This window comes from Paramacrobiotus metropolitanus, unplaced genomic scaffold (genome assembly GCF_019649055.1).
Source record: "Paramacrobiotus metropolitanus isolate TYO unplaced genomic scaffold, Prichtersi_v1.0 Parri_scaffold0000057, whole genome shotgun sequence".
NCBI lineage: Eukaryota > Metazoa > Tardigrada > Eutardigrada > Parachela > Macrobiotidae > Paramacrobiotus > Paramacrobiotus metropolitanus.
In genome coordinates, this window is record NW_026570277.1 from 736,971 (window position 1) to 750,199 (window position 13,229).

The 13,229-nt window shown below is 45.9% G+C and overlaps 1 protein-coding gene across 1 annotated transcript; it reads left to right on the forward strand.

Annotated features, from left to right (window-relative positions):
* Positions 1–3,781: 3,781 nt before the first annotated feature.
* Positions 3,782–5,070, forward strand: LOC129592968 (uncharacterized). The gene is made up of 3 exons (XM_055489126.1): positions 3,782–4,042; positions 4,104–4,221; positions 4,480–5,070. Exons 2-3 carry the CDS (start codon positions 4,120–4,122, stop codon positions 5,056–5,058), a joined length of 681 nt encoding a protein of 226 aa, XP_055345101.1. The 5' UTR covers positions 3,782–4,042; positions 4,104–4,119; the 3' UTR covers positions 5,059–5,070.
* Positions 5,071–13,229: the final 8,159 nt, after the last annotated feature.

Sequence of the window (13,229 nt, forward strand, 5' to 3'; positions counted from 1 at the left end):
CTTTGCGCATCGCCTAAGTTGTATTGTGTTGCAGATTATGAATCGCACTGCGCGACAGCGAGCTGCTAAGGCTATGCCGCCGGAGCTCTCCCGTCGTAAGGTGTGGTCTGTCGACGATCTACGCACTCTGGATCTGCGCAGCTTACTGCTGCTGACATTGCATGTGTTAAAAGCTGTCTGTGAAGGCCGCAGCGAATTTGAGCTCGATCTTTCGTGGTAGTGCTTGGCAAAAACGATAGTAAACGATATTCATAATGGATAACGACACAGTTCTTCCTGTAGAGCCGTAGTATTCAAATACAGCGCGGAAATGTTCCAAGTGCAATGATAGTGTCAATGATATTTACTGTGCTTGCTGTGTTTATGGGTGTGATGTTTGAAACTGGCAGATGTAGCTGGTAACCAAATTAAAAAAAGGTAAAAGCCTGAACTTCTAGTCTGTAAATTACCGAAAACTGTAATAAGGTGACTTCAAACAAAGTAGCTGAGACGCCGGTCAGGGCTATCACTGGCAAGGCATGACGCCAAGACGCCAAGTCGGTACGCCGAAACGGCCGAATGTAGTTGAGCGCAACAAATTGCAAGGCACTGCAGGTGTACTGCGTTTGGTCGACGCGGCCTGGCTCGAGAAAGAGGGCCGGTCTTCGGTCCGATATGCATCCGGGCCATCCTACAGCACAACATTGGTCCACTCCGAGGGTGTGGTCACGCAAGAACTAGCAGCTATGTATGATAACAGGAAAACAGGCGGATACCCAACTCCAAGTCTCCAAGTAAAAGCAGACAAACCAGTGGAAATCGAAAAACACTTCGATGTTTTTCACATTCCGGTCGTCGTGCTTGTACACTCATGGACTCACTATCCAACTACACATCTTGGCCACATGTCTGCATTAGCGCACGCCTGTAACCGTCGAAAACGACCTTTCGTCTGAGACGACCGCCGGTCGTTTCAGCCTCTAAACCGTCCGAAACGACCAGGGGTCGCCAAAACGACCGCCGTAAATTTTGCCCTACCAGTTTTTTCGATCTTTCAGTCGCAAACAAAACGAATGAATGCAATTTCGTATCCGGTCGTTTCTGCCGGAGTGTAATTTCGTATCCGGTCGTATCTGGAGGTACACTCCGGCCGAACCGACCGAATACGAAGTTACACTCTGGCAGAAACGACTGGACACGAAATTACGCTCCGGCAGAAACGACCGGACACGAAGGCACACTCCGGCTTAAACGACCGAATACGAAATTACACTCCGGCAGAAACGACTGGACACGAAATTACACTCTGGCAGAAACGACTGGACACGAAATTACACTCCGGCAGAAAGGACCGGCCGCGAAAGTAAAATCCGGCAGAAACGACTGGCCGCGAAATTGCATTCATTCGTTTTGTCTGCGACTGAAAGATCGAAATAAACTGGTAGGGCAAAATTTACGGCGGTCGTTTTGGCGGCCCCCGGTCGTTTCGGACGGTTTAGAGGCTGAAACGACCGGCGGTCGTCTCAGACGACCGGTTGTTTTGGACGGTTACACACGCCCCAGCGCGCGGTTACATTTCCTATGTAGCGCAGATTTCGCTTGCTGTACAGTATAAACTTGCAATTTATTTCCGTAATGCGATAACAATATCAAGGTTCAGGTTCATTTAAACATAACAGCATTTTCTACGGTACCAATAACAGAAGCGGCAATACCTCTTTGAATAGCTAAAGAAATGTTCTGCCTTAAAAACTCGTGGCTGCGCGTTTCGCCTGTTTGTTGCTCGATTCTCTTTCCGACCTCTTTAAACAGCTTCTTCGCTGATGTGCCAAAACTACCAAAAGTTTCCAAACCAACAGCGGCAAACTCGTAGCGCCCGGACAGGAAGTTGTATTTTCTCACTTTTTCGGCTTCGGCCTGGTCGGCTGCCGATCCGGACTTTACGCTGGTGTGATCCAAGTAAGAGCGGGCAACAGTATCGACAACAGTTACATCCCACGCTAAACACAGCCCTCTGGTCCAGGGGAAAGTGGTGATTCCGTCGGGGCGTGTTTCGTTTTCGTGGTGCATGCCTCGGGGTTCCGTTCGCGCGGGGATGCCTGCCGAAACCAAAGCCCGTCGCAGGATATCGTTAATGCAGTCGTGTCTTGCCAGTCGTCCGGCAGAAAATTTACAACTTAAGCCATGATGGCCATCGGCGGCAACTACGGCACCGCACCCGCACTGGTGATCGGAGGATGCAGGTGCGCCAAGTCGAATGGCCACGGCGATGCGGAAGGCTTCGTCATCTAATAGGTTTCCTATCGGCGAAGAGGGAAGAGCGTGTGTCCAGACACCCGACTCCGGTGTTGAAACTGCCAACATCCGTGCCTTGTTGACTGCATCGGGAGCTTCGTACAAGTTGGTCTGTACAGTTGGTCTATAACTGTACAGTTGGTCTCTAACATTCCCTAACTCTGAACGCTCCTCCTCCGAGCATTCCCGATTGCGTTACCATATCATGCCAATGTACCAAACGATGCAGAAAACATTCATTAGATGTTTTTATCCTAAAGAAGGTGGACACTCACTGCGACTGCGAAAGTTACAATCATTTGTCTTTCTCGTGGACTCTCTACGAAAGAGCCCTTGGCCGTTGATCGTATGCTTAAGCAGTTAAACGTACGACAAATCGCGCTTCCTTAATCTTCCAAATGGTGTAGAATTTCTCCACATCGTTTATTACATTGTTTGGGGGTTTTTATTTCGCAGTTTACGAGAGCTGACAATTAAAATCAGCCTTACGATATGGATTTATCATTTACCTACGTAATTCTTTACCACCAGAAAAGCGGCCACAGCATGCCATCACTATCTTTGAATGTAACCGCGCGCTGTGGGTCTACTCATGCAGACAGGTGGCCAGGACGTGAAAGTTGACACTAGTGCTGATCAGACCTGGCTAAACATTTGGCAGATGTTTTTGCGGAAGTAGGGCACAACGCTCTCTTGCGCGCCCGTGAAAGATAACGCGAGTTAGTGACCACAACATTCTCAAGCCGAAAGCTAACGGCTGCGCTCATTGGTCCGCTACGTGATCCACAGATGAATTACAAAACGCAGCCTTCGAAGCTGCGTTTTCTATTTCACATACACATTCACCTCCGTTGTTGTGCATAGCCAACCGAGCTTTACATAGTGGTCACCGGAACCCGTAACATCTAATAAATATTAAAGCATTCTAATTGCTAATTTGCTAATAAAATGTGATCAAGTATTAATCCGCATTAATAATTTAGCCTCACTCGGATTTAAAAGTTGTTACTAGTAATAGGCTATTAGTGATTGTTAATTTAGTAATTACGATTAGTAATTAAAGTAATTATTATTAGTGATTACGATTATCAATGCACATTTGTAATATTGTGTAGGTTGTGTTACTGTAATTAAGTCTAATTACATTATTTAATAACGCGTATTAATTAGCTAAGTTACGTTGAGTAAATGGATACATTTTTTTCTTCAATTAAGTTGTAAATTATTGCATTAATTAATGACACCTCAAGCATGCGGATTAAAACGCGCCTGCGGCCCTGCTTTACAATTCGTTTGTGTGTACGCAGCACGATTCATTTAACAGTCAGTGCTTGCGTTTTCTCTGATGATCCACTGCATATTACTGGTCCAACGCATTTGTATTTTTTGCTGTGTGTCATCCATCGGTGCGCATTCTCCTTTCACATTTTATTTTGCGATATCTTTCTTGAGAAGATTAGCTAGGATTGATCGGACCTACTGCTAAAAACAGCGATTAGTAGTGATTCAGTACTAATAGTAATCGCTGTTTTTAGCAGTGTCAACTTTCACGTCCTGGCCACCTGTCTGCACATACTGATATTCAAGAGCAGTAACACTGCCATCGCCGTTCCGACCACCAGAACGCTTTCAAGTTTAATCAGTTTTAGTCAGGCTTTGGGTTTTAATTGTCTCTCTTATTGTTTGTTGAATTCGAATGTTGCTGTGGTGTTTTATTGCTCCTTCTCACTTTGGCTGTCGCTAAACACAAGGTGCTAGCAGATTCTTTGTAAGTGATCGTCAGCTATGGGTCTTACATCATATGTGTACGGATTTCTGCTCCTCTGTAGTTCCATATCGTCCATCATGTGCTCGGTCGGGCTGACGTTCTGGGACGTGGCGACGTTTGGGTTCTACACTCAGCTATTTGGACTGGGATTTGCATTCGGTTTTCGAAGTCACAGTCAGGTGCGTGGCGCTCTCGAAGTTGAAGAATCTTGAAGAACCAACCCATCCTCTGTTTTTCTCTCGAACGAACATTCGCTCACAAGTGTATGATCATTGATTTAACCAGAACATTCGGATTGATTTTTCGAATATGTTTGGGACTGCAGTACAGTAATGTAAACCGAAGTGAGGTTAGAAGGAAAATTCTACTGTACGCACGTGCATTTTACTGTTACCACTGGTAATTTACCAGCATTACGGTTCTCGTATTTTCGACAGTCCAGAAAGCGCGCACTGCCGGATAAAACCGCTGTTGCCCGCTTACCACGAGAGCTTTTATCCATCGTCTTCGATCACCTGAACATCGTCGAACGCCGGACCATGGCCCGTGTCTGCATGGGATGGAGGCTCCTGATCTGTCAGCCCGTGGATGCCACAGCCTGGCACCTCCGCTGGAAACATGTACGGCGCATGCACTGCACTTCCACCCGCGGCTTCAAGATCAGCTTCTTGAGGGGTGCATATAGCAGCTACGAGATTATGGAAGAAGTTGTACCCCAGCCGAACGATGACGACTGGCCGGATTCCGTTAATTGGCTGAAACGCATCGCCGTCAACAGCCGTCGCCGTTCGACGCTGCTCATTTGTGCAGCTAAATGGCACGCCAACTTCGTGACTGCCAAAAGGGTGGCCGGGTTGGGGCGTGGTCAACGATACGAACTGCTTCTTCGACCTGATCGCGGCCGTGTGTCCGTCGGTGGAGCTGCGGAATATCCGCTTGGCGCTGACATATCCGGTGACGTCGACGCAGACCTTCACGGTGGTGGCGCATGTGGTCTCGGGACGCTTTCATATTAAGCAACGTTTTGCCGCCGGAGACTGGAAGAATATGATTAACAGCGCCCTGCCTGTATTTCAGCCGGAAGAATGTGGGATTAAGCGCCTGATGGACTGCCTTCGCGATTATGGAAATGATGTAAAGAACGGCGATTTCCTGACGGACAACAGCACTGAAATTCCCGAACTGATCGATGCTGCTTTGCAGGTATGCGACTGTTGTTTGCATAGTACTGTACATTGTACAAGTACACATCATTAGCTATAAAAAGCGATAAATAGTGGAGTAGGATTTTTACGGGGCGAAGAAATAGGAATTTCGCGTCATACGCCAAGCCGTTTTCCATGGTTTCTTCAAATCCTACATAAAATCCCTCCAAATTGCAAGTTATTTTTATGCTTTGCAGATTATGAACCGCGTTACGCCGGAAGCAGACTTCTCCGGCCGAAAGAAGTGGTGCGTGGAGGACCTACTTGCCCTGGACGTGCAAAGCCTTCCGCCATTAACCCTGCATGTATTAAACGCCATCTGCGAAAACCGCACCGAGATGGTTATTGATATTTCATGGTAGTGCTGACGCGCTTTGAAGGACAAGAGCGCGGTAGCGTTACAACTAGTGATTACTGTAAATCCGTTTATTAGAATTTTATGGGAATAAATTTGACTGCCTTTACCTGTTAAAGTATTAACGTTATTCTGGAGAAATCTAACCTGAATGCGGTTTATTCTGAATTAAAGTATATTGCTTGTGCAGTGCGTTTCTGAAGCGAAAACGTGTATTGAGTTTGTGTATTGACGTGTACTGAGTTTCTGAAGCGAAAACGTGTATTGGGTTTCTGAAGCGAAAAACGTCTGAAGCGAAAACGTGTTCGAAATTAAGTAATGATGCCACTGATTTAATTCCTGGAACTGCTTTAGAGGGAAAGTGCTGAGTACACATAATGTTATACAAGATTTAGACTAACTATAAACGCAGACATTTTTAACTGGCGATAGCCACCCAAAGAACAATAATCGCAAGCGCCGGCACACTACTTCATGGTTAAAATTTAAACATTAAAAAAACAAATCAAGTCTCCATCCTCTCTAGGGTTAAAGGATAACTTGGTTGAAGCAGCGGTAGCGTTGAAACAGCGGTAGCGTTTCCCTAAACAACAGCTAAACTAAAACGCTGTTTAAGAAAAGCAGTAAAGCGCGCCTCGCCAGTTAAATAAATGCAGACTAACTATAAATAATCATAGGATCACGGAGGCTTCCAGGGGCGATGTGTTGGCAACAGGCACTGCAGTAGTAAGCGCTTGTTGCGTCATCAATCATATTTTACGTTAATATCTACTGGGGCGTGTAGAGGGCAGACGTCTTTCTAAGGAATACTGACAATTTGTGCAACCGATGTTGCACCTGCTGTGTTAAAATAGATCCAATGCATAAGCTCGTACCTGATGGGCCGTTGGTTAATGGTGCACACTTGTGTTGGCTAATCATTATTCCGACCCTTCGCGATCTCCTGTTTCATACGAGTACAAACCTGCTATTTATTCACACGGGTTTACGGGTATAGCTTAGTACTGTTGGCGATAGCTAGGTCTAAGCAAATTAATGCTTTCGGTGTGTATCGCTAGACAGCTCAGCTCAATAAAATTATCAGCTCACATTCTATGTCCCATTGGCAATGACGACGGGATCATTTCTACCACAAAATATTGATTTCACATATTACCATTTACCTTCCTCTGTTCCTCATATAATTATTACCAAATATATTTAACCACAAAATTTCCTTATAAACTGCCAAGGATTTCCGATAAATTGCCGCATCTCTCAGTCTGATCGTCTGGTTGATCGGGTTACGGCGGCTTGACAAGTATTCTATCTGTAACAACGTCTCCAGTTTTTGTTATTGCAACAAAACTGATTTGCCTGCTGTGCTCACTATAGCGAGATGTCGTTGTGCTCGAGATTGGTGTCCTTTGGCGCGGTGTTGCTGTTGGCCGTGGAAATCAACGCTACCTTGAGCATGTCGGCGGCACCGTCATCGACGATGTTTCGTTTGTATATGCACCGCACGAGAACGGCTTTAGCGAATCGTCAGGGGCGATCGCCGTCCAACACCACCACGACAGGGTCCACCACGACGACCACGGCAATCCCAGTGGAAAGCAGTCGGCCCCCGCACCACTTAGGACCCTGGCAGACAATCAATCCATTCGACCGAGGACTGCGCCGACGGTATATGCTTCTGCGCCGAGTACAAGCACAGGTAGCGGCCTATCGCGGCAATCCGGCTTTCGCTTCTGGCCAAGGCGCAGTTGTCAAGAATGTGCTGGACATCGGCATCGGAATGGGATGGATAGCACCGTGGAATGATCCTAAGGATTCAGTAGTATGATGGCAGCTACGGAGACCGCTGCTCTTTATACCGGATGATAACTAGGAGCTTTCTTTGTCTCGTGACTCTGTCGAGAATGTGGCAGTGTTAATGTTGATGCTTGGCTTTATATTGCCGGGATATTCAATGAGCTTTCTTATGATCTGACCCCGTGATTCTGTTGAAAATGTGGCAGCTTTAATGTTGATGCATGGCATTTTACTGCCGGTTCATTTCAATGGGCTTTCTTTCCCGTGATTCGGTTAAAAATGTGGCTTCAGCTAATGTTGAGCTTTGCTTTACTTCGCTTGTGATGTTGAAAAATTGTATAGACCTCGAGTGTTGTTTGGGAAACACAAAACTTAGACATCTACGTTTGCAATTTGTGCTTACTGATCTATGCTTGTCGTGAACGCTCATTAAAATCACTGTGAACACCAGCCTTTATATAACAGATACACAGCTTGACAAGGATAAATCATGACGTATACAATGCATATCATAGCGAATTTATTCAGATTGTCATGTCTTGCTTGACCCCTTGCTTGTCATGTCTTGCTTGCTTTAACTGACATCTTTCCCGCCTCGGACGTACTTCGTTAAATGCACGAATTACGAGGACACCCTAGACTGCAGGAAAGAAAAATCGGAAATTCTATGTAGTGAACGCTTTTTATGATTTTTTTCGAGTCGTAATTGTGTATTATCCTGAAGCGCTGAGTTGAGTTTGTAGATAGCGGATTATGTCTATATCTTATCTTATCTCATAACTTATTATTGTTTCTCCACAACCTTCTTTTCACTGGACCAAATTCAAAGTGATCAAACCGATTCTATCGCCTAGTGGCCTCTAACTGTTCGAAATCCTAAAACAACTTAAGTTGTATACCGCTGGTAATTTATCAGTCACTAATTGCGTGTTATGTACTAGCTGCAGTATAGTATAATGAAAAGCTAATGAGCTGCTTAGTTTTTCTACGTCTTTTTCCATATTTAACGTCCACAACGGGCCGCGGCCCGGGCCATGGCCCATCTCCCCGGGCCGAGGGCCGCGGCCCGGCGCGGCCCTCCCAAAAGTGCCGGGCTGACCTCGGCCCGGGCCGTTCGGGCCGCGGCCCTGGGCCGGGCCGGCCCAACACTAAATGAGCATTACCTCCAGACAATCGCAGTATTAGCGCCAGTGAATGCAACGGGATCTCGGTCAATCTGCAACAGCCTGGATACAGCAGCGCATTGCAGAAAAACGCCGCTGCAATTCAAGGCTGTTCAAGGCTGTGCAATTCTTCTCCGGCGTCCCGCGTTGACCGACTGTAAGGATGAGCATCGGATAGCCGGGAAGGGGCGTGGTCAGTACTGTTTACTGTTTCCTGGATGTTATCGCTGCCATGTGTCCAGTTGAGCAGCTGCGGAATATCCAGCCGACCGTGACTTAGCGTGGTTCAACGACATGGACGTTGATGGTGGTGGTGTGAGTGATTACAACGCTTTACTGTGGATGACTGGAGGAATATCATTAATAACAGTTGTCCATTAACAAATACAGAATCAAACTGCATATGATGTTATTCGATGCAGCCTGCAGATGCTGGACCGCGCTGTGCTACAACGAGAGACTGCTTGTGGTCCGCGATGTAGTAAAGTAAGTAAATAAACACTGTTTGCCAAGATCGCCGGAATTGGCTGTTGTTATTGCTTGGTAGAGCCGACGCCCAGCCATGCATTCTCTTTGATCTGTGTATGTCGAACAAAAGGGAACCACGTGATGATGAATCACTGAGCACATACAACCATTATCATTCTTACCAACTGATTACTTCACTGGATGGTATTCGCCCAGGAGAGACTCATACGCTGGCGCTGACGGCAGACAAAAAGAACGTGTTGAACTGCGATATAGCACCTTTCCTGACTCTTAGCCGTCCTCGCGATAACGGCTCATTCCAGTGCGCTTCGCTGTCCGAATTTATGCCCGTTTGGGATGAATTGGTTCTGATAAATTACAACGCGGCGGACGCAATCACTATATCTGTTTTTGAAATATTATTTCGGGATAAGGGAGCGACTTTGCCAAAGCATTTTCTGCGTCCCACGGTTTTCAGCTTTCGGAGTGTTAATGGTATGATGACATGCCTACGCATTCACTCCAAGGAAACAACCGAAGAACAGCGCCGAATGTTTTTGGCTGCAGCTAACGATAATTGTCCGACCGTAAGTGAGCGGATACTTCGGAGGGTTACAGCGTTGCATGCGTGCTGGGTGCGGATCACGCTCCAACCGGAATTATGGAGCACCATTCGTGTCTTCCTGCAGCCGTAAGTATTTTCTGCCTTGATGAGCTCCGTAGTGTCTGTGCCGGCCATAATATTTCAGTAAAATAAACAGCGTTCGCCATGCGAGCAGACAAGCAACCGAACATCAGGCGCAGCAGCAATGTACGTACACATGTAACCGTCCAAAACGACCGGTCGTCTGAGACGGCCGCCGGTCGATTTGGACTCTAAACCGTCCGAAACGACCGGGGGCCGCCGAAACGACTGGCTACGAAATTACGCACCTGCTGAATCGACCGGATACGAAATTTCACTCCGGCAGAAACGACCGGATACGAAATTACAATCCGGAAGAAACGACCGGCTGAGAAATTACACTCGAGGCTCTGGTTCACGATCAAAATCTAAAAAAAAACTGGCAGGGCAAAATTTACGGCGGTCGTTTCGGCAACCCCCTGTCGTTTCGGACGGTTTAGAGGGCAGCGGCCAAACCGACCGGCGGTAGTCTCAGACGACCGGTCGTTTTGGACGGTTACACTGGGATCTCGGTAGCGGTTGATGGTTACACGGTGTTTGCAGAAAGCTTGGGTGTGGATGAAAACTGAAAGTTGCATACTGCAGTCATCAACGGTTCTTGGACAAACAGCTGATCAATTAGTTCAACTATCTACGCTTGCCGATCTAGTTAACCACTGATGGGTGTTGCGTTCAGCTTAACTCTGCGCGATTAATTCGCAACCGAGTCAATAATTAAAAGGCTTTTCAGTTGTAACTTGTATATATAAAATTTTCTGCGAATAATCCGGTACGGTGTCAGTACATTGTCTTTAGTGGTGTATTCAGCTTATCCGATTTTGATTAACCAGTTTCAACAGATTGTCCGTGAATGGCCATCCGCAACGTTGGGACACGATGGATCTTCGAAAGTTGGATGTTGCCTGATTTGCAAAGAAAGAAATGATAAGAACTGCAAAGAGTTGCAAAGAATTTTTGTGCTGGTTTTCCTTCATTTTCTTATCAGCTGTGACCTAGAGACTGTCAGTTTACACGGGAAAGGCCGGATGGGATGACACTGATGCCGGACGGCAAGGAAAATCTATCGTTTGGAATGCAACAAGCTGGTGTACGTTTGCGGAATCTCACGTTAGGGAAATCAAAAAGAAATGCTGCAGCATGGCCTAGTTCGCTTGTGGAAAGTATTCATTTCTGGAAAACGGGTGCCATTTTCTGCTCTTTTTGGTAGCACATCAATTCCCTGAACTCCGTTTTGCTGCCCAACAATGCGACAAGTTGCTGATTCACACAACCTGCTGACCGACAAACCGCTTTTCGACAATATTGCTGCCCGACGATGCCGACTCCATGTCGTGGATTGAGAAAGAAAAGCTGTCTTTCTTATACTGTAATTACCGCTAGAAAGGATGAAGGCATGTTGTGCGTAATACTGTAGTGGCTCGCACATCTTGTACCACAGAGTTGGTGTACGGGAAAAATGTGCATCCAATATACACACTCTAACCGGGCAAAACGCACGATTCGCAATCGGCGTGCATTGATAAATTTCTGATGTTTCTCAACTTCTGGTCTGGAGAACCTTCTTGAATATTAAAAAAATTAGAGCTCTAATAATTATTAACTAAATTTATGCTCAAAAGCAGCCATTAACTTAAATCTTTGCTGTCAGCTCGAATTCAAACACTGATTTGTTGTGGTTTTTGGGGTGCCCCTGCAGAGTGAGGGGCACGTTCAGCGTCAACATTCTACAGCTACAGAACAATTCGAGTTCTCAGATACAGAGCTTCTTTTCTAAGGTGAATTACTTAATTATTCTCAGCCTGATCATGGTCATTATTCTCAGCATTCTCAGCATAATTATTATTTCCAGCGCACATAACTTCTTATTAACGGTTCAATGATAGTGCGTTGATTAACCTAAAACAACGATTTGGTTCAGCAGTTATTTTTGGCGACATCACGGCTGGACTGGGCAGCCGATCTTCTACCCCAGGAGAGGATACAAATTGTGATTGCTTTTTCGTGGAGTTTAAATTTTCGTCCTGAAAATTTATGGTGTCACCGTTGTATTTTATTGTATTAATTTGTTGCTTTTAATAGTCTGATCAGATTGTAAGGGTTTCGCGTGCATTGGTTTTAACTCAGAGACAGTTAATATTACTGGCTTCATTTACAAATTTTAACTAGCAAGTAGTGTACCGGCGCTTGCAATCATTGTTATCTTGGTGGCTATTGCCCATTAAAAATAATATTACTGGCTAGCGATCTTTCTACCTGGGTAAATATAGCTTTGTGTTTAAACTGTCTCTGCATTGCTAGACCCTGTACTTACCATTAGACGTTGATTAACGCTTGTCTATCCCAGCAGAAAAATTTTGACATAAACATTGACTTTGTTCTTCTAGAATGTTTAGTGAATTTTAATTTAAGGAGACAGCCAGGAGTGTTCCTCTTGATGTCCGGGATTTTAATAATTTTTCATGCAGCGGAATTGGTTTAAACGTATCCTAACGTACACCATCGGGTCAAGTGGTTCGAACCTATCCATTGGGACTAATTTTCTTTTGATTAAAATTTGCACTACGGAAGAGACTGATTTCGTTGGGGTATCCTTATAGCACGAAGCAGCTGTAATGAAGCTGTACAGTCGACTGGTGACCTTTAGCTCGGTGATGTTTTTCGCGGTAGGAATCAGCGCTACCATTCGCATGTGGGCGATACCGGCAGCGACGATGTTCCGTCTATCGACGGACCGCCCGGGGGCAAATTTGGCGAGCCTCCTGGGACGGTCACCGCTCACTACGGCGACGACAACGTCCGTCACAACGACCACCGAGGCCTCGGTGGATGGCCGTATGCATAGAAACTCATTTGGACCCTGGCAGAGCAGCTATCCATTGGACTGGGGACTGCGCCGACGCATTATGCTCATTCGCCAGGAACAGGCACCGTTGGCGGCCAATCGCGGTAACCCGGCCTTCTCATCGGGCAAGGGAGCCATCGTCAAGGGTTTGCTGGATATCGGTATAGGAATGGGATTCGTTTAGTACCTTTAATTACGGAGGTGCCCATAGTTCGCACTGACTGTTTACAGGCTCCGTGCACCGGGATGAAATTCTAGTAGCTATTAAATTATTGGACCGCATATACGCACATCACCATGGTTTCAGTGTTGTGAGTGCTGGAAAAGATTTTTTTCCTTCGTTCGCCGGGGATTCTGTTGAAATTGCCATATGTTGTGCGCCTCATTTTTTTATTTAAAAAAAGGAACTTGGAATGTGGTACAGAAAGCGTTTTTCGCGTACGCTCACTGCGCTTTAAGAAGCAGTCAGATCCGCTTTTTTTTGTGGAAATTACAAAATGCTTAAAAAAATTGACTGACTCTCACGAAAAGATATAATAAACCTTTGAGGAATATGTAATCGCTCGAGAGTTCGACATATCGGGATCATTCTTTTATGGAAACTGATGATGAAGGATATGCTCTACTTGGAAACAATGGCAGTATCACTGCAAAAAAAAAGGATTCGGTCAAGCT

Excerpts from the sequence above, each read along its gene's own strand:
- LOC129592968 (XM_055489126.1), top strand. The coding sequence starts at position 4,120 with ATGTGCTCGGTCGGGCTGACGTTCTGGGACGTGGCGACGTTTGGGTTC. Across the intron at positions 4,222-4,479 it reads GTTTTCGAAGTCACAGTCAG|TCCAGAAAGCGCGCACTGCC; the intron begins GTGCGTGGCGCT and ends TATTTTCGACAG.